Source organism: Impatiens glandulifera, chromosome 3 (assembly GCF_907164915.1).
Source record: "Impatiens glandulifera chromosome 3, dImpGla2.1, whole genome shotgun sequence".
In the NCBI taxonomy this organism is placed as follows: Eukaryota; Viridiplantae; Streptophyta; class Magnoliopsida; order Ericales; family Balsaminaceae; genus Impatiens; species Impatiens glandulifera.
This window is the reverse complement of record NC_061864.1, coordinates 1,846,318-1,867,910: the sequence shown is the minus strand read 5'-3', so window position 1 is coordinate 1,867,910 and position 21,593 is coordinate 1,846,318. Positions and strand designations below refer to the sequence as shown.

At 27.7% G+C, this 21,593-nt stretch overlaps 3 protein-coding genes across 4 annotated transcripts; 2 read left to right on the top strand and 1 right to left on the bottom strand.

The window, feature by feature from the left end:
• Nucleotides 1–4,968: 4,968 nt before the first annotated feature.
• On the top strand, nt 4,969–5,682 carry LOC124928833 (protein LURP-one-related 17). The gene is made up of 2 exons (XM_047469086.1): nt 4,969–5,214; nt 5,308–5,682. Exons 1-2 carry the CDS (start codon nt 4,969–4,971, stop codon nt 5,680–5,682), a joined length of 621 nt encoding a protein of 206 aa, XP_047325042.1.
• A 4,308-nt stretch (nt 5,683–9,990) lies between these two features.
• LOC124931853 (serine/threonine-protein phosphatase PP1-like) lies at nt 9,991–12,515 on the top strand. 2 transcript variants are annotated; one of them, XM_047472427.1, is made up of 5 exons: nt 9,991–10,149; nt 10,280–10,468; nt 10,597–11,156; nt 11,254–11,472; nt 12,245–12,515. In XM_047472427.1, the coding sequence occupies exons 2-5, from the start codon at nt 10,291–10,293 to the stop codon at nt 12,263–12,265; spliced, it is 978 nt and encodes a 325-aa protein (XP_047328383.1). In that variant the 5' UTR covers nt 9,991–10,149; nt 10,280–10,290; the 3' UTR covers nt 12,266–12,515. The 2 variants fall into 2 exon arrangements, with proteins under 2 accessions (XP_047328383.1, XP_047328384.1); XM_047472428.1 differs by having other exon boundaries at nt 9,998–10,149; nt 10,284–10,468.
• Nucleotides 12,516–14,060: 1,545 nt separating this feature from the next.
• LOC124931852 (protein ROH1) lies at nt 14,061–15,742 on the bottom strand. Its single transcript, XM_047472425.1, has one exon. It carries the CDS (start codon nt 15,632–15,634, stop codon nt 14,435–14,437), a length of 1,200 nt encoding a protein of 399 aa, XP_047328381.1. The 5' UTR covers nt 15,635–15,742; the 3' UTR covers nt 14,061–14,434.
• Nucleotides 15,743–21,593: the final 5,851 nt, after the last annotated feature.

The window sequence follows — 21,593 nt, the reverse complement described above, 5'->3', positions numbered from 1 at the left end:
TTGTAAAACTTAAACTTTATATAATATCTTATGAATGGATATGATTTTGGTGAAAAATTAAAGACTGATGATTGTTATTGGGCTCTTTCCAGTTGTAGGCCTATTCATCGCCTCAAACAAAGTATTGATCCAATTGAATATCCATCGCTCAAACCGGATCTAGTCATTTGTAAATTGTTATCAAAATTAAAATTCTATGAACAATCTTTATATTGTTTAAAACAATATGATCAACCCATGATCAACCCATAATCAACCAAAAGAGAATAAAAAAATAAAAATTAACTTTGATATTTTTCTAATATATATATTTAATGATGCTTAATTTCAAAATATACTGATTGTCGGGTCGAGATCTGTGATAATTGCAATATATATGTGAGAGTAAATGAATATTTGGGTCGAATTGTGGGTTAATCCGTTCATAAACTTAAAACGGTTAAAAATAAAATAAAATCTTATATGTATGTTTTGAAACCTAACAAAAATAATTACAACCTTTTAAGCAATTAGACTAATAAGACTTTATATTTTAAATTCAACACCAAATTTGATGTATACAGAACATTTTAATAATATAAGTTCAACTTTTTAACTAACTATATATATATATAATATATATACGTATAATGATGCTTAATTTTAAAGTGTCTAGATTATCGGGTTGAAAGTTGTGGTTAATTTATATGTGAGAGTAAATGAATATTTAGGTCAGATTGTGGGTTGACCCGTCCATAAATTTAAAATGGTTAAAAATAAAATTAAAAATGTTATATGTATGTTTCAAACTTGCAACATAACAAAACAAGTATAATCTTTTAATCAACTTAGCTAATAAGACTTTATATTTTAAATTCAACACCAAATTTGATGAACGCATGACATTTTAACAATATAAATTCAACTTTTGAACTAACTAATATATATATATATATATATATATATATATATATATATATATATATATATATATATATATATATATATATATATATATGTGAGAGTAAATGAATACTTGGATCGGATTGTGGGTTGACCCGCCCATAAATTTAAAACGGTTAAATAATGTTGCTTAATTTCAATGTGTTTAGATTGTCGGGTCGAGAGTTATGGTTAATTTGAATATATATGTGAGAGTAAATGGATACTTGGATCGGATTGTGGGTTGACCCGCCCATAAACTTAAAACGGTTAAAAATAAAATAAAAAATGTTATACGTGTGTTTCTGCAACCTAATAAAATAATTACAACATTTTAACCAATTGTGATTGAGATGTGATTTGACAATGAATAATAAGCCGATATCAATTGAAAGAGATTACAAAATATAAATAAAATATTTGATTGACCAAAGTAAAAGTGTAAGGTAATTAGATGAGAGGTTCATTCGAAAAAGATATGTGATGAGATATGTGAGAAGATAAGTTGTTTTACCGAAATGGATAAAATGTGGAATGAGAGACTAAGAGTGTTCGAATTTTATTTTTAATTTTAATATATTAATTATTTGTGATTTATTAAAAAAAAGTAAACATTAAATATATACTATTATTATTTTTTTATTAAATTTATTTTATTTATATTTGTATTTATCGTAAGAGAATTTTATTAAATATTATTGACCATTAATAGTTAGATTCAGCCCTCCGAGACAACACCAACCTGAACTTGACCAAGCACAATCAGGGTCAAACTGAAAAATAGGCTTTCATTTCAATGAAAATTTGAGATTTTTTAACAAAATTATGAAATTAATTAACAGGTTTTCATGAAACTTAAGACCAGACTAGTATTATAGATAAATAACAATATCAACTCTAAGATTTAGCCTTTAGGGTATAAGGTTCAAGAATCAAGACAACATTAACTTGAACTTGATGGGTCAAAATGAATAGATTTTTATTTCAATGTTAACCTACGTACTTTGATGGAGTCTGTTTTGTCAATGTCTGTTGTCACTCTTCCTTAATCAAAATATGTAATAATATATGAATGAATATTATAATTATATGATACGAAATAAGATATATAGCCGCGTGTCAAGACATGTGGATGATTCAATATTATTCCAAGACATATATATATAAACTTAAAAAATAAAAGATCCGGTTAAAGTGTGACCGGTGGTCAACATAATTTATTTATTTTTGGTCATATTATATATTATATAATTTCAAAAGATTTATAAGTGGACTTAATCTGACCACGTAATACTTTCCATTAATGCATGCATGGGAAGAAGCGAAATAACACTTCATTTCTTCCTCCCAATAAGAAAATAGTCCAACTGCCAATAAAAACACGCCACGCGTCCAATGATGTATTAAATAGACGAAATTCACCTATATATACAATCTTCATGATCAGAGATATGCTTAATTATTTTCTTGAAAATTGAAATAACATGAAAGATTGGTCGGTGATTTTAATTAATTAGTGACCGAATCATAATTATATGATAAATGACAGCGAAATTGAGCAGGCAACTCATCTACAGATTAGGAAATAATAGAATAGTTAGTGACGAGATATCTCTTTATCAACATAAACACATTAGTTAATCATGTGTATATATAATATTTAATTAGTGTTGAGTCTGATCAATTTGTTAATTAAATATTTTACTACAATAAAAAAAAAGGCACAAAAGACATTAAATAGATGAAATTCAAAATAGAAGTCGTACGTGTTAAGTCACCAAAAAAAACTTAGCATTTTGGGATTAGTATATACTATACTCAGGGGCAGCCCCCATGCCCCCACACTACACTAAGTGCAATTATTTAAGATCAGAAGAATATTGGATTAAGTGCTATTACTAATTAATATAAGCTGACTGAGTCAAATGGAGATTGAATTAAGTTCAAACAACAAAATCGTGGATGACCGAAAAATTCACGGCTAATGTCTTGGATATTCTAAAAAATAAAAATAAAAGAGTTTTTGAAGGAAAATATTGTGATACAAGCGTATCAAATTATTTATGTTACACGTGTTCGCATCAATCCGAATAAAATGTTTCGTAATTGATAATAATTTGTTGACATTATTAACATTTAAAATTCATATGTTAATTTTTTTTTTTTTTTTCGTTGAAAGTAATCTAGAGCTCATATTTAAAAAGAGTACTTTGATATTTTAAAAATAAAAAAATTAATATATATATATATATATATTTGTTTTTGTTATATTTTTTATTAGTTATAATTAAGATTAAAATTTTTTTAGATCATTCTAATTTTTTTACCAACATAATAAATATATTTATAACAAAATAACCCGTCCCTTGAGGTTGTGACAACTATAAGGGCTTGTTTGATCAATAGGGGTTTTATTTGGAGATAATCTATTTTTGAGTCTATTTAATTAACAAAATGAATTATTTAAGTTTTCTGTTAATGATACAAACATATTTTAAGATTTAATAGATTTGATGAATAAAGTGATTACGATAGGATGTTTATTTATTTTATTTTTTTATGAGCATGTTCATGAATCATGACTTTGAACATAAGACTAGCTTTGTTTGTTAGTAGTTTTGGGGACAATCACTTTTACAATAAAAATCTCCGTTTGTTTTTTCTTTAATAATTGGTTTTAGGTTGCAAATGGTTTAATTATTATTATAGTCCAAGGTGAAAATGTCACAATAATAATTACAACTTTGATACTCGATCCGATACATCTCCCAAGAAATCAAGGATCATCTTAGTAATTTGTTTAATCCACATTCCGGAAGAAACACGTACATATTTTATTATTAATTTTTTATTTAGGTGTAACTGCATCTTCCATCATTACTAAATTAAAAAATATATTTATTCACGTAGAAAAGTATATTTAAATATTTCCAGATAAGTAACCTAATTTATCTATCTATCTATATATATATATTTTATTTTTAAAAAGGTAAATTTATATTAAAAATGAATTTTTTTATTTAAACATAAAAATAAAGCATGACATGTAAATAAAAAATAAAAAATAAGAAAAAACATTACTTAATAAATTATTGAACTCGCTCGAGAAAAACGATTAACTTCATGACAGACTGTACTAATTTTTCTTGAACGAATCTCAGAAAACATTATAATAATATTATTATGAATTATACGCATCTGACGACTACGATCATTGAAATTTGACGATTTCTCTTCAACCAGATAGTTTATCAAATAATAATTGAGATGTAACTCAAATAGGTAGGTTTGCCATATATATCTAACGCATCAATCCAATTTTTCCAGCAACTATCTAAAGACTCAGACATCACCCAATGAATCACATTAATACTCCACAAAAGACTTGAAATACTTGACATTAATACAAAAGTAATGAGTTGCCGATTCAACTTTTCTTGACACATTATACGACAATGACTAGCCATAATACTACATTTTTTCATGTACATATCATCGGTTAGAATTCCACCATTAATAACACTCCATCCAAAGAACGAAATTTTGGATAAATCTTTTACTCTCAATAAAAATTATATGAAATTATTTTAAGGAACAATTTTTTTTGTTTTTATCTATTTAGTGATGGAAGTAATTAAGTGAAAGTTGATTGATTTATAGGATTCTATTATGTAATAGTTGGAAGTCTCAATTATTTAAGTCAACATGCCAAAGATTTCAAATCAAAGATTCGAATTTGTCTACGTACGTTAATATTTTCAAACAATGTGACTAAAAGATTAAAGATGATGCATGTTATGTTAAAAGAAGACTAGATAGCTAAGCATGTCTGTTAGGTATAAGATATTTATTAATATAAGAGGCGACAAATTCTATGTCTCATATGTTGTTGTCATTGTTTTAATCCGATAAACACAAAATTTTATGTATTTATCGTCAGCTAGCATTTAATGCTTCTTCTTCTCCACTTGCATCTATCATCATCTTTAATTTTAACAGTTTATAAATAGGGCATCATTAGCAAGACCGATAGAGAGAGAGAGAGAAATGGCTAAAAGAAATAAAGTCCATGAAGAAAGCACCCCGATATTAACGGACATCATCAATAGTACTGCTTCGTGGCCATCGTTGACTGTCTGGAGAAAATCGCCACTTTTATGCTGTACAGGTTTTCAAGCTATTAACTCCGACGGGAATTTGGTTTTCAGAGTCGATAATTACTCCGGCCATCCCCATCATCTCCTCCTCATGGATGGCTCCGGCAATCCCCTTATCACCCTTTGCCGTCCCAAGGTTTTTTTCTTTCTTTCTCTCTCTCTCTAGTGCTTTGGATGAATGTTTTTGACCTAAATTTAAAATGTGAAATTTGTATCTTTTAATTTGCAGGGACTTAGAGGTCTGATAGAGAGATGGCGAATGTACGAGGGAGAATTAGTCGGTGACAGATGGGGAAGAAAGCCGATTTGGTGTGTGAGGAAACACTTGAAGATGTTGAACCCTTATTGTGGGGACGCACTGGCTTACATTTACATGGATAAGAAGAAGAGATGTGCGTATAAGATTGAAGGATCATATACCCATCGATGTTGCAGAGTTTTGGATCATGAATCAGGGACTTTGGTGGCCGAGATCAAGATCAAGGAATCTTTTCCTCTCGGGGTTTCTTTTGGTTTTGAAGTATTTCGACTCATCGTACGCCCTGGATTTGATCATGGTTTTGCCATGGCTATTGTTGTTTTGTTGGATCAGATGTTTGCTTAATTCATATATAACTTTTTATATTAATTCTTGTGTGAGATAGATCTAGCTAAAAACATTTGTTGTAAAGGAGTAAAGCTTGTTGGAATTTGGGTTGTTTACAAAACCTAATCTTGTTAGTTCAGATTAATTCTACAAACTTTTTTTTTTACTTAAAATTATATAATGAATTATTATTTATTCTAAAATATAATTAATTGATGACAATAGTGAAGTTCGTACACGTTGTATCAATAAATAACTTGTCAATAAATAATTTAACATGGGTCAAATAATATATTTTTTAACCAAACAATAATTTTTTCCTTAAAAAATGGACTATTTGTAAAAAACGAAGAATCTAGGTTAATGAAGTTCTTAATTGTTAATGAATTCCTTGAGATACTAAATTAAGCTGTTACAAATTTTATATAATAAAAAGTTGTTAATGAAAGGTGTCTTAAAAGATTATTATTTCTCCATATTATTATATTCATGTAATCATGTTAGAATTGAGAAAGAACTAGAAGAGGCAGATCTAGAATATTTTATAATTGATAGTGTATTTTGAATAGTTTATGTTTATTTTATAAATATACTTAAAAATAGTAATATAATATTAATGGTATGTTTTCTAAGATTATTGTTAGTATAAATAAAATTAGCACAATCTTTATAATATATATATTGTAAATATAATATATATATATATATATATATATATATATATATATATTATATTATTTGAAATTAATATACTCAAGTCTTTATTAAAAAATAAAATATATTGAAAAAAATATGTTCAACATGTAAATAGCATTTTATTTTTCTTTAAAAGATGAAACCAATTTATTAAATTTTTACTTTTGGTTAATACATAAAAAAACCCATAAAAACATATTTAATGAAATTATCTAATACAAAAAATAATTAAGGAACAAATGAACCATAAGGAAATGTGAGGGAAAAAAAATAATCAATGTCAAATAGTATTTGAGCCACAACAATGTGCAATTTAAAGGATTACAACACTGGTGAGTCATTCTTGTAGGTTTTTCTTAGCGCTCATTTTTAGTGTAGAATCAATACAAAATTTGTAAATTTCATTTTCATTTTCAGGTTATGTTTTTTGTAATTTTATCTCTCTTTAATTATTTTTATATAATAATTCTATCTCTCTTTAATTATTTTTATATAATCTTTAAGGTGTTTTTGGATAGATGTACTTAAATAATAAGACATGACCAAATTTAATCATAATGATCTTAAATATTTGTGGAATCCATGTATAAGGCCTTGTTCAGATTCGGGTTATTGGAATAACCTATAAGGGAAAATGAATAATTATTAGTGATGATTTTGAGGAGATGATAATATTTTTGATAAAAAATTATTTAAAGGGTATTGATATATAATAATAAAATAATAAATAATAATTTAAAATAAAAGGTATTTTAATATTTTGGGTAATGAATTGAATGATGTGATTGATAAGAGTGGAGTGAAAAAATGTTTGAGTGGATTGAATTATTTAAATAACCTAACCGAACAAGGCCTAAGATATGGGAGCATGTTTAATTTATATTTTCCTATTGAGCATAAAACATTTTTTTTTGTTATTTGGGTTAGCTTGTTAAAATTGTAGATTTTGTATGTTTTTTTTACTTTTTTTTTACAGAGTATAAAAATGTGTTGTAGATATTATATATAAACATAATTAATTATTATTATTTCAGTTTAATATAAAAAATAATACAATTAAATTATATATTTTATAATTATATATATATATATATATATTTGTCTATTATTAGGATGTTTTTTAAGATTCGTTTAAGAAAATCAATAAAGTGAAGAGTTAATCGTTCTTCTCGATGATTTAAGATGATTTAAGAGCTCGATAACTTATTAAGTATTATTTTTTTATTTTTTTTTATTTTCGTGTAATGATTTGTCGATTTGCTTGAACAATTTTTATTTTATTTTAATATACATAAACCTTTTTAAAAAAATTATGTTTTTGTATTAAAGGTAATATATATTTTTTAAAATAAATATAGAATTAATTAAGATATTTTATTTTATAAATGAGTAATTGTTTCTTAATTAACTTAATAGTTTAAACTAATATTTTGTTTAAATTTTAATATATATTATATATTTCAGTTATTATTTATCATACCATATAATTAAATAACACCTATACAACATCCTTACATAATTTAAATTTTTATTATTATTTAGTTGTTTAAATAAAATAATTGATAAGGATGTTACATCATCTTCCACTCCTATTAAAGATTAAGATGGATCAGCTACTTTTGGAAAGTGGAGAAATAATTTTTGGTCAAAATTTTGAAAGGATTTATAAATTTGTCTGTTAAAAGTTTATATATATATATATTTTTTTTAACTATATTGTTTCACTATATGGTCACAGTAAATAAAAGTTGGTGTGACTTCTTTCAAATTACAAATAATCAAATCATAATGGTACAGACTTAGTTTTTCTGTTAGGTGTATTTTTTCTCCTAATTTATTTTTAAATAGTTAAACTAATTTATAATTTTTTTTTTTGAAATATTCTCAAATAAAGATTGTTTTAGTACCCTAGTTTTGTATGAGTAAATAATACACTTTTTTTGTTAATTTTTTTTATGTATTGATTTTTTAATAATAATTGTGTTACATATTATCATCATATGTACTTTGGGCACAACCCATTTATTCAGCTTGCACGTTTTGCTTTTAATTATAATTTTTTTCATATAAATAAAATAACTATATTATAATAAATAGAGATTTTATTTCTAAAATATATCTAAATTAGATTTATATATGTTTTATATTTTAAATATTAATGTATATTTTTTTTATAAAATTAATTAATTTTTATTAAAAATATCAATTAATCTATTTAAATAGGCTTAAATAATTTTTTTTTTAATTTAAAATTAACTAATGTGATTAATTATAATAAGATTTTTTTATTGTGTCATGAATTGTGAATTTGTCTGTCCAAATTCATAGTTTTGTCTAATACGTGACTTTTATTTTTCGGAACGTTTATGTATTCAACTCTTTAAAGAGACCCACTCGAAAATAGTTTCATAAGACTATAATTGAGAATTCAAAATTTTCAAATTGTTCATGCCCAAGATGTTTGAGGAATTCCATGTTCTCAAATGCCAACACTGACTGGCATTGTGCATCATGCCCAGGGCCGGTCCTGGGGTAAGGCAACCAATGCACTTGCATAGGGCCCCCCACTTTTATAGGGCCCCCATTTTTTATATTTAATAATATTATATTATTAATATTATTTTTTCCTCTTTTTTCTTCTTTAATATTAAATATATATTATAAAAATAATTTTTATATCTCCATTTTAGTCTCCTATTATAATATATTAATTATTTATATTTTATTTTATTAATTAAAATTTTAAAAAAAAAATTTACTATTTTAAGGGGCCCCAAAATTTAAATTTACATATGGCCTCAAAATCTCAAGGCCAGCCCTGATCATGCCCAAGGTACAAGATGCTAAAGCTTAATCTACAAAACCAACACGAACAAAAAGTAATTTATTTATAAAACAAGGGAAAAAACAATATTTGGTTATTATATTATTTATAATTATTTATTTAAATAGTTTGTATATTACTCTTAACTAATTTTAATTTTAAATATAATTTTTTATATTTTGGATCTCAATATTTTAAAATAAAAAATTTAAACAAATTCAGATAATACAATTTATTGTTACAAAAGAAGAAGCTAATTATACACATTAATAAAGGTTTATAAGTGGTTAACCTCTAAATGTTAATGATTTATTAATTACAAAAGTTAGAAATAAATATGTTAAATTAAAATTTTATAAATAATAAAATTTAAAATAATATATAATATATATATAATTGATTTATTTAATAAAAATAAGATAATTGTATTAATTAGGCATGAGTGATATATAATTTTGATAGAAATTATAATAGATAACTAAATATAATTAATTTATAAAAAAAAATTAATTTATAAAAAAAAATTAATTTATAAAAAAAAATTAATTTTATAAATTAGAAAAGAAAAGCAGGAGTTTGTTACCGTTAATCTGATTAGAAGAAGAATATTATAAAATAATATGAATTTATTATATATATATATAGAAATGAAAATATTATTTATATATTTTGTAAAATGGATATATATAGCATATATATAATTATAGGTAAATTTATTTTATTTTATTTTGAAAAATATACTAATTATATATAAATTTTGAAAATTTGAAGTTTAGTGGGATAAGAAGGTCACGTGCACAGTTTGAGAGATAGGGTTTTAAACATATTCATTCTCTTCATTCCAAACGTCTTTCAAAGCGACTCCCTTTCTTTCAACCGTACAAAAAGTCGGCGTCGGCGGGACCGGCCGGAATCCTAAGTACTTATAACCGGAGAGAGAAGAGAGAGCTCACTTTCTTTTGTTGGTATTTGTTCTTTTTTATCTTTCAGATACTTGAATTTGATTCATACCTTTCTTTGTTCATCTGTTGTTATTGTATCTCTTTTGATCGATTGAAGAAGTTTTAGGGATTGTAAAACCTGATTTTGTATTAGGAAGACAAGCAATGGACGTTACTCTTCTCGATGATATCATCGGTCGACTTCTTAACTCCAAGAATACCCGGCCCGGAAAGATAGTTCACTTAACGGAGCAGGAAATCTGTCATCTTTGTGTGACCGCAAAACAAGTCTTCCTTAGCCAGCCTAATCTTCTAGAGCTTGAAGCCCCTATTAAAATATGCGGTATGAAATTGTTTTAGGATCCAACTCTGTTTGAATTTTTAGGGTTTTTCATTTCTCATGTAGAAGTTTGATCTTACTAATTGAATATGAATGAGGGTTTCACTCATGAAAAAGTTTGTGACATGCAGGAGATATCCATGGTCAATTTCCTGATCTTCTACGGTTGTTTGAATATGGGGGTTTTCCACCAGAATCAAATTATTTGTTTTTGGGGGACTATGTTGATCGTGGTAAGCAGAGTATAGAAACAATATGTCTTCTTCTAGCATACAAGATCAAATACAAGGAGAACTTTTTTCTTCTCAGGGGAAACCATGAGTGTGCTTCTATTAATCGTATATACGGTTTCTATGATGAGTGCAAGAGGAGGTTTAATCTCCGGATCTGGAAAACATTTACCGACTGCTTTAACTGTCTCCCAATCGCTGCTCTTATTGATGAGAAAATCCTATGCATGCATGGAGGATTATCTCCTGGTTTGAAAAGTCTTGATCAGATTAGGAATATTGCTAGACCTGTTGATGTCCCTGACCAAGGCTTGGTATGCGACTTACTTTGGTCTGATCCGAATAAAGAGCTTGGAGGATGGGGAGAGAATGATCGTGGTGTGTCATATACATTTGGAGATGATATAGTTTCTGAATTCCTTGAGAAACTCGATCTTGATCTCATCTGTAGAGCTCATCAAGTAAGTAGCATTAAATGAAGCATTAAAAGTTTTCTGTCCAAGATTATCATGACTGAGATATGTGTTCTATGTTTGAATTGTAAATTGCTCATATCAGGTGGTAGAAGATGGATATGAATTTTTTGCAAATAGACAACTGGTGACGATATTCTCAGCCCCAAATTATTGTGGGGAGTTTGATAATGCTGGTGCGATGATGAGTGTGGATGAGTCACTTATTTGTTCGTTTCAGATTCTGAAATCATCGAATAAGAAGGGTAATATAAGCTTCTTAAACAACCATATGTTGAGACCTGGTACACCACCCCCTCACAAGGTAATGCACTTTTTTTTTTATTTAACAGTCTATATACATGTTTTAACTTTTAAAGGCACATTTAAAAAACTCCTGATTGTGGATCCATATGAGATAACATTTGAAAATAAAACTTAGTCATACACATAATCATATTAATTTATTGGTGGTTTCTCATTTGAATTCGGATTTAGAGCTAGAAAGAAAGTGTTTTCAAATGGAATCGTATGGTCATGTGAAAATCATGTTTGGTTTACCATAATTTGTCGTGTTGTCAAAAACATTGTCAAGATGATGTTTCTTAACTGACACAGAATATGTAGGCTGCAGTTAATTGATATTATGAATTGATAATATAACTTAGGGTTTACACTTAAGGGAAGGTATCGAGAAATCAGATAAGAAAAAATTTATATTCATTCATATGTTTAACCTAGGGTAAAACTCCTTTATAGGATATAATCCTTTACATGCTAGTCCTCATGTACACCAACTATATACAAGTGGTGACATGATAATTGAGATGAAGTTGATCATATTTGAAATGATGTTTTGGTTGAAGAAGAATAAGACTTTGTTTGATATTTTGTTATTTCTAAATAATCTTGTTTGATGTAGGGTATTGAAAATCAAGTTATTTATTGTATAAAAACATTATTATATATGATTGATGGTGATTTAATGTTGTGGTTGATTGGATATTGAGTTATTTGAAATTAACTCACGACACAAACAAAGCCTTAAGAATTAATATATCATTTATTCTTATTGTCATGTTTTGGGAATGCTACAGGGTGGGAGGGCAGAAGAATAGAGGATTTAGGAAATCTTGAAAATGTTTTGTGGAGCTACCTTTGTAACATGTACCTTTGAAATTCAATATGTTCTTTCTTGGTGATCTTGCAACGATGGTTTGATGTGGAGAGGAATGGCCTACTGCATGGAACATAAAGGGCCTCTTTTGCTTTCTTTCCTACTTATTCAGTTTTTTTTTTTCAAATTTTTTTATGCAGATTAACAACATTGACTTTTAATCTGTGTAAAAATGAAGTCTTTTGTTCCAAGTATCTTCTTTTTTTTTTTTTTACTGAAACCATCCATTTTGATGAATGATGACCATTTAAGTGACATTTCCTTGAGCTGAATTGGAAATTTATTGACTTCTTTAGAAAATTTAAATATTTGTTATTTTTTAAAATCTATTTTACTTGATAATAATATTTTTGGGTGAGTTTTAAATAGAATTTATGTAATTGATTTTTATTATATATATATATATATATATATTAATTATTATAATTGTGCTGAATGAAAACAACACAATAAAATTGGCTAGAAACCCAACCCTAATCTCAACTATTATTCATGATACATTTTAATTTTGGTTAAAAGAAAAGTTGATTGCAAAATTTTGCTTAACACCACCCATCTACTCCTGAAAATTTATCAAACTTAATTGTCCGACTGAAAAAACCAATATAATGCAAACTGCGAGTTTATGATTTAAAATGTGACAAATCCATTTCCTTTGAATGTAAATATTCTCGCAAGCGGCCAAGAGCTTTGAGTTTTTGAGTTGGTGATTACATTGCTCAACATTTCACAAAATCTACTCGAGTTACAATTATATAAATATTAGAGATAGCCCTTTTGTATCTACGTTGGGGCTAGCATGCAAGTTTTGTCGTTCATCAAATCCCCGCTAGAAAAACATAAACATGGATTAAAAAAAATCTTAATAATTGATGGATTGGAGAAACATAAACATGGATTAATGCTGTCATATATTGTTATGGTTGTCTTTTCCGCCCACTCTTCATATTAAATCGTAATAATTGATGGATTGGAGAGAAATTAATACCAATAGGAGCCACCAGCATTTACTAGAGAAACTCTCATCTGCCCATTAAATTGGAAAACAAAATATCTCTAGAAATGGAAACAAATAAATAATATATATGAAGCAAATTGATACAAATTAATAGTGAAGTTATTTCAGTTTGGTAGTAGATTAGAAGAATGTAACAAATAAGGAATAAGGGGTTAAGAATAGTGGGATTGAATTTTCTAAGGAAGCCCAATCATAAAACCAAAAATCAAAAAGGGAGATAAAACAATAAATAAGGACGTGGTTTTCAATGTGACATAAATGACATTACTAACCCCACAATACAATACATTTAAAGGTTTTTGTGACCACATATATCACTTTCAAAAATTTAAATTTCTTCTCAAAGAGTCAAGATGGTTTGTGTTCTTCCACCAAAAACTGGAATAAGAAAGAACCCCACAAAAACCTAGGAATCAGAAATTGAAGAACAAATCGTTATCCTAAACTCAAATAAGATCTAATCAATCATTTTCAAAAAATATATAAATCTGATGAATATTATAAAAATGCAGGAAGGAAGTGTCCTTGTTGAATGAAATACACCTTTCTGAAAAACATTAGCAATTTCCACGAAACAACAAGATCCTTTTTGGGTCAAATGTAGTAACTAAATTTCTTAGATCAATCAATTTGTTCTTACAAGATCCTCTCCCATCATACCATACCAAACCAAACCAGAGGATAGATTACAATCTACAAAACTTACATAATTCAAGAATGGAACCTGCAAATGAATATATTTGAACTTTCATATGTATATATATATATATACCCAACAGTCACATGACGAAAACAAAATATTAAAAGAATCAAATGAACTTGCATGCATCCTTCTGCCAAACTGAACTCTATCTATCTATCTATATATGCTTGATTGCTTTCCCTATAAACAAAACAAAACAAAAAAGATAAAAACTTGTTCTTCATCTTCTTCTTCTTGTGGACGGACGAACAGACTTACATCTATCTAACCAGACATGATTAGAGCTATCAATCTCCTTCATGACCCAAAAAAGCATTGAATTTAACTTATATATAAATGGAATTGAAGCTTGAAACGATCTACCATCAGATCATATCATCAATGGCTAGCTAGTAAGGAACCGGTGCAGAGACTTTGCCAACTTGATCAGTCAATTCAAGAATTTCTCCTCTGCTCCTAACAATCCTATGAAACACCTCTCTCACCTGTTGCTGCAATGGAACCAATCCTTCCTCCATCCTCTGACATATCTCCGACAGATCCGCCACCTGCCCCGCCACTTCTTCCACCTTCTCCGCCTCCCCTGGATATTGAAACGTCTCCGCAAATTCCACCAGCGATTGACACAACTTCTCTATCTTCTGCGTCTCCTCCAACAATCCCGCCGTCCCTTTCTTCTCCTTCTTCTTCCATTCCTCGCCGATCTTATCCTGAAGTCCGATCAAAGACTGCCCCCATGGGAACTGTCGAGGCACCGGAAAATGGGTTAAAAGCCCAGCACGTTCCTGTGAAGGAATCGCCGCCACCAGTGCCCACATCACGAAAACCATAACCACGCTCTGTATGTAAATCGGAAGGGCTAGTCCCGTCGGTTCCCCGCCGCGTGGAGCGTTCAGATTGGAGGCCATCGCCTGGATCTGTTTTGCCGCCGACCAGGTCTTAGCGATCGTAGCCGAAAGAGGACGGAAGGGGGCGGCGGTGTTCCTGTCTTTGTTTCCTCGCCGCCCGAACGACCAGCTTCTCTCCGTTGATTTTCCGTGATGGTTCTGTTCCTTATCGTCAACCGCGATTGAACTGAGGAGAGTGGATAGGGCTTTTTTAGCTCTCCTCACCTGTCCTTCACCGATCGGGCGCTGTTCGAGGGCGGCGACTGCTATTTGAGCTAGTTTCTGCCAGTGTCGAAGCAAATCAACACCATGAGTGATGGCGTTACAGATATCGAGAGATTTAACGGCACGATCGAGAAGCTCAAGGATGAGACGATCTAATGGTGGTTTTCCGAATTGAGAATTGTCTCGACCCATTAACAAGACGGCTTTGAATTCCGCATCGCAACAGAGAAATGCGTCTAGAAGCTTCCTGTACCAAGCGATTGATAAGATGGCTTCGCCGCCGAATGGCTCGTGGGTTGTATCTGCGGTGGCCGCCGCAGCCGGAGGAGGTAAGAGGTCAGCTAAACGATCGGCAACGTGTTTCTGGAAAAGCTCGATGTCTTCGAGTTCCTGCTCGTGGTTGCCGTCCATAGAGACGACCTGATTCCGACGGATGCTTATCCGGTTAAGGAAGGAACCCTGACTGTCGTTGACCATGATGGATGATGGATGATTTTGCTGGAGAGATAGAAAGAGAAAGATGAAATCGAAATGAAAAATGGATACTTGGATGAGGGGGGGAGGGGAATTGAAGAAGTCAGAAAGAGAAAAAAAGGGAAAGAGAGAGATGGGGGAGAGAAGAGTCAGTTTTGTCTGTTATACATATACTAGATAGAATGAGAGTGGATGGTCATCATTCATCGGAGACCGCTTCCTTCCTCCTTCCTCGGCCGCTGTCTGTCTGCTCACACTCCCTCCCATTCCTTTTTTTTTTTTTTTTTTTTTTTTTAAATCACATTTTAATGCTTCTTAATTCAATTTTATCAGATTCCCAAACATATATTCTCTGCTAAATCTTTAGCATATTATAATAAACTATCAGCATAAATTTATTTAAAGTTCAATTTTTAATGTCCTAAATTAAACTAATTAAGACTATCAAATTAAATATGAACACATTATTATTTAAATTTTTTTTATTATATCACCCAATCCTAACTTAGGGTTAATAACATTTGAAAAAATTCAAAAATTTAATTATATTTGTAAAATTATTCATGTATATTAAAAATTATAAAAATGGTCTAACTTAACCACTACAAAATATAAATTAAAAAAAAAATCACAAACATCGAAAATATGAAAAGAATCCAAACGCGTTGCTTCATAGGTTATCGAGCTCATAAGTATTTTCGAGAAGAACAATTAACACTCTGACCGATTCCACCAATTTTTCGAATCAAATATTAAAAAACTGCATAATAAAAATATTATGAATGTACGTGTGAAAGTAGTCTATATAATGTTTAACTATTTATCTTCAACCAAATAGTGTATAAAAAAAATATATAAATAATAATTCAAATATTTAAATTTATCATAACTATTCAAAACTATGTCATCTTTCAAAATTAAAATATGTAAGTATTTGTAGTTATAAATATGTCTTATGATTCTCATATTAATTGGTCAACTTGTTTGTATTTTTAGATTTTGTTACATTTTTTTATCTCTCATATAATTTTTGTAATATTATGCTTAAATTTTTTTTTATACATCAATAAAATTAAGTTAATAATCATATATACATTTTTAAGTCTCTCTATGAATAAATTAATCTAAAAATACAATAGAAAGTGAATTAATTTAATTTTAATCAAACATGGCAATATTATCCTGAAATATAAAGTTGCGGGGGCCACATTGACATCCATCACCTACTCCAACTTTTATAATATTTAAATAAATAAAAGTAGACAGCGATATTAATTTATTATTGCTATAAAATAACATACCTCCAGGGTCAGGGTCAGGGCTCAAGCCGGCTAAATATCTAATTTTAATATTAGATTAAACACGTAAGTGCATTAGTCATTGGATAGTAGATAATCTTTATTAAAATAGTAAGCTATAATAACACCCATCTATATTTAAGAAATTTTAAGACGGATTTTAGTATCTTAAAAATCTCTTTGACTGGAGTTACAAAATACTTTAGTTTAGTATATAATTTTAAAATTAAACTTTACTTATCTATTTCATATTAAAGTTATGATATTATATTATGACAAAAATAAAGTGAATTTATATTTTTAAAATATTAAATAAATCATCATTTATTCAATTAAATAAGAACTTATTCATCATGATACATTTTACAAAAATATTGTTTCAGTTTTACTTGAGCTATCTTATACTTTTTTGTTGGAAAATTTTATACATATTTACAAAAATATTATTTCAGTTTTACTATGTAAATATAGTCATTATTTTAAAAATACTTAATATAAAACTTTAATTACATAAACTTAAATAAAATTTAAATGATTAAATATGGTTAAAATTGTATGTTTATAGACAAAATATAATTGGTGTATATTAATATACTGTAAAATTTAAATACACTATGTCAAATCATAATTAATTAGTTAAATTTCAATGCAAATTATTCTAATTGATTTAATATTAATTAATTATTTATTAATTTATTATCATATAATTTAATTTGAATATATTTTTCAAAATTCTTCTTATTTGATGTTCTTCTAAAATCTTATTACTAAAACTAATTTCATAAAATCTACCTTGATTGGACAACACTTGTCAAGAATAACGGTCCAAGCCCAATAACAAGTACATGAATATAAGAGACCTAAAGCCCTAACCTATTTCCTAATTGTTAACTTATTTTTTTCATAAATGCATTTCTGAAAATATATACAATTGATTAAAATTAAAATAGGCTAAAGCAGGCACAAAAAAAAAAGAGTCACCAATAGAGAAATTTACATATACTTATTTTTTAGAATATATAATCTTGTTATTGAAATTAAAATGTGATATGCTATATTAATTTGTTGCAAACTATTCAATGAACCATTTAATTTTTTACAATTTTTTTCAACACAAATAAAAGTTTTTGTATCAACTCTTCAATATTTGTAAAGATAAAATGACAATAGATAAGTAAATGACATAATTCCATACTCCCATAATAGAGTTTAATCTGAGAATTTATCATAACTTTATTCTATATGAATTCATCGTATTAGTTTACTCACAAAAGTTTAATTGAATAGTTTTTAAATTTAAGAGGACGAAGTTTAAAATATATCTCAAAAGTAAAATAAATTGATTTAGGGATTAAATTATGATTACAACATAATAAATTCGTCGCATTTATTACAATTTGTTAAAAAAAAAAGATCTTAAGACTCTTGCAAGTTCTTATTGTGAATTTTCTATGATCAATTATTCAAAAGATATATAGCTGGATTAATTAATACTATATAACAAGTAGTAATAAAGTGGCACTCCTATTGTTCTTCTTATTGAATGATGAGTAGGGTCAGTGGCAAATGAAATTGCTCCAACTTAAAGCTAAGTATAATTAATTAAAAATTAATGAAATGATTTGATTTGATTTGGCCTTCATTGGAATCACATTGCTTATAATTTAATAGATTCTAACAAAAATTAAATTGTATAAAACTGATGTTTTGCAGGTAATAAAATTCACATATTATTCCAGAAATATAAGAGAAAGGGAGAGACAACTAAAAGGTTTAATTTGTAACTAGGGTAGTTTAAGCAAAAGAAAATACATAAAAAAATAAATAAATTAAAATTAATAAAAAGACATTCAAGATAAAAAAAAATAAAAATTATAGGACAAAGACACAAAAAAGATTAACATGCACCACCAATATCCTCAATAAGTGCGACGAACTCTCTAAATTAAATAATTCATAAAATAAAAATATAAATAATAATTTGGCAATTCAGGTCCATCGACATAATTTTTTGTCGATATTTCAACCATGTTTCAAAAGAGACTTCGTATCGAAGGCAATGCAAAAGAAAGTTAGATGTTAATTTAACTTTTATAATATAAAAAAACATTAAAAAAATAAGTGAATATATAAATATAGTTTATATATAAAAAAGGGCATGTATAAAATCAAAGTGGACCCGGTTTACAATGATAAGCATATTAATTAGTTTCAAAGTTAGGTTGCGATTTGCACAAGCAAAAGTTACTAATTATCTTTATATTTCTATTCACATCAAACTCAAGGGAGGTGAGATGATTTGCATCCATCAACAGAAGACAATTTTATTTCCATTTAGTTTTATTAATTATAACTAATTTTTTTTTTATATATTTTTCAAGATTTGCGGCACTTAGACATTTTACTAACTCTATCTGGGAGTTGGTAAATGTTGTCAACCATAAAGATTAAAGATTATTAATGTTGAAAAGTTACAAATTTTCATTCATCCTAATTTAATTTATTAATTCTTTAAACATCAAATTATAATTATGTCAGCTGGAAACTTACCGGCTTAATTGAAATTGAACGTTGGTTTAGATGAATAATAAAGTTTAAAGTTCTGAATTTCAATTCTCCATGATCATTTACTATTTATATTTATATTTTGAGTTTTGCCCGTAATAATAACTCTTAAGTAGTTAATAAAAAAATGTTTCAGATTTTTAATTTTTGTTTATTTATTTAACTTTTTGTCTAATTTTAATTTCTAAGTATTAGTCATAATCCTGATTTCAAATTTTCATCTTATCAATCTCCACAATGTACGTGTCCCAATATGTTTTTTTTTTTGTTTAGTTTATAGAACAACTTCTACTTAAGACATGTTTAGTATAACTGTTATTCATGAGTACTGTATATATATATTATTATTTCATTCTTATTTTTCAGGAATTTTTTTCTTAATTGAATTTTTATGCAATCCTAACAATGAACTACTTTTTTATATTTTGCGTGAGGACTTTTATAATTCAATTATTAATTTGTTCATGGGTTATCATGAATTTTTTTGCCAGTTTTTTCAATAAAAGAAAAGGGAAGAAGTAGAACTAGTATAAATCAAGATTTTGTTTGAAAAAAATGGATTTTTTAAAATTATTTGTTAAATTATTATCATGATTTTTATATTTTAATTTTATAAAAAAGAGAGTAACTGCATTTTGTTATTTTAATAGTTTGACAATTTAAAAAAATGTGATGCTATAAAAATAACCCATAACACAAGATCATATAAAACTACGAAGAGAAATGATAACAATAAAACATGACATAAAAATAATAAATAAAATTTTAAAAAAATACTTAAAAAGTTATCGAGCTCATAAATTCTCGAGAAGAACGATTAATTACCCGACATACTTTACTGACTTTTCTGAACGAATTTCAGAAACATCATAATAATAGTATTATGAATTATACGCATCGGACGACTACGATCATTAAAAGTTCAACGACAATAAATTAATATTACTAACTAACGAAGAATTATACGCATCGTTAGTTGGTAATATTATCGATGGTACATTAGTTACTAATAATGGTCATTAACGACAGTAAATATATGTTGTTAATGTTTTTAAACGACATAAACTTGTTAACAACAACACAAATATGTCTTATATTGCTAGTTAATGGTCATTGATGATGGTAATCATTAACGAGATTATGCCAATTAAAAATATTAACAACCTACATTTTCTATTGTATAAGGGTAAGTTATGATAGTGAGGAGATCATCCCTCTCTTCCACAATACCTGAATATATATACACAAACAAAATATGTAAAAAAACAAATAAAAATATTAGAAAGAAATAAAAATAAAAGATTTAAAGTAATGTAAATTAACTACTTTACATAGGAATTAAAGTTCATGTTTAAAATGAATTAATGAATAATTGGAGTTCTTCAAATAATTAAAAGTATATATGATTAATTAATGAGATCAACAGTCAATTGATCATGATTCCCTCCTGATGTATCAACGTTTCTCATTGGATATTTATTTTTAACTCTTCTTGCTTATAAAGCAATGAACTTTTCTCAACTTATTTCTCTCATGATCAAACCAGACAAACTAATACTTTAATCGGGAATCACACGTTTATAACTGCTACGATATAGTTATATATATATATATATATTTTATCCAATACTTGTATGTATACTTGTTGCAAATTGCATTTTCCAACTAAACAAGTTACATTTTGTTATAAAGACAACATCAGAAAATCACAACATAATGAAAATTGTTTTGACCTAACTGCTGGCCGGTGCACCGAGGCTGCCAACATAGGAGTGCAACAACACTCAGGCCTCGACACCCTTCTCTAGACAAAGAGAAACGCTGGTGATGATGTCAACATGAATCCAACAAGGGAGAGTGAGTAAGATCTTTTCCGTGAATCACTTCCCACAAAGGCTTCTCTGGTTCGGATATGCTTTCTCATAATATTAGTCATTAGATGTACTTTCCTTCTATTTAACTTATTTTATATATACATAAAATGTGGGGGATCAAAATAAGTATAAAATAAGCTAAGTTGGGAGGTACATCTAATGGCTCAGATGAGACAAAAAAATCCCGCTCTCCTTTCAACTCAACTTATTTTATACCGAAAATAT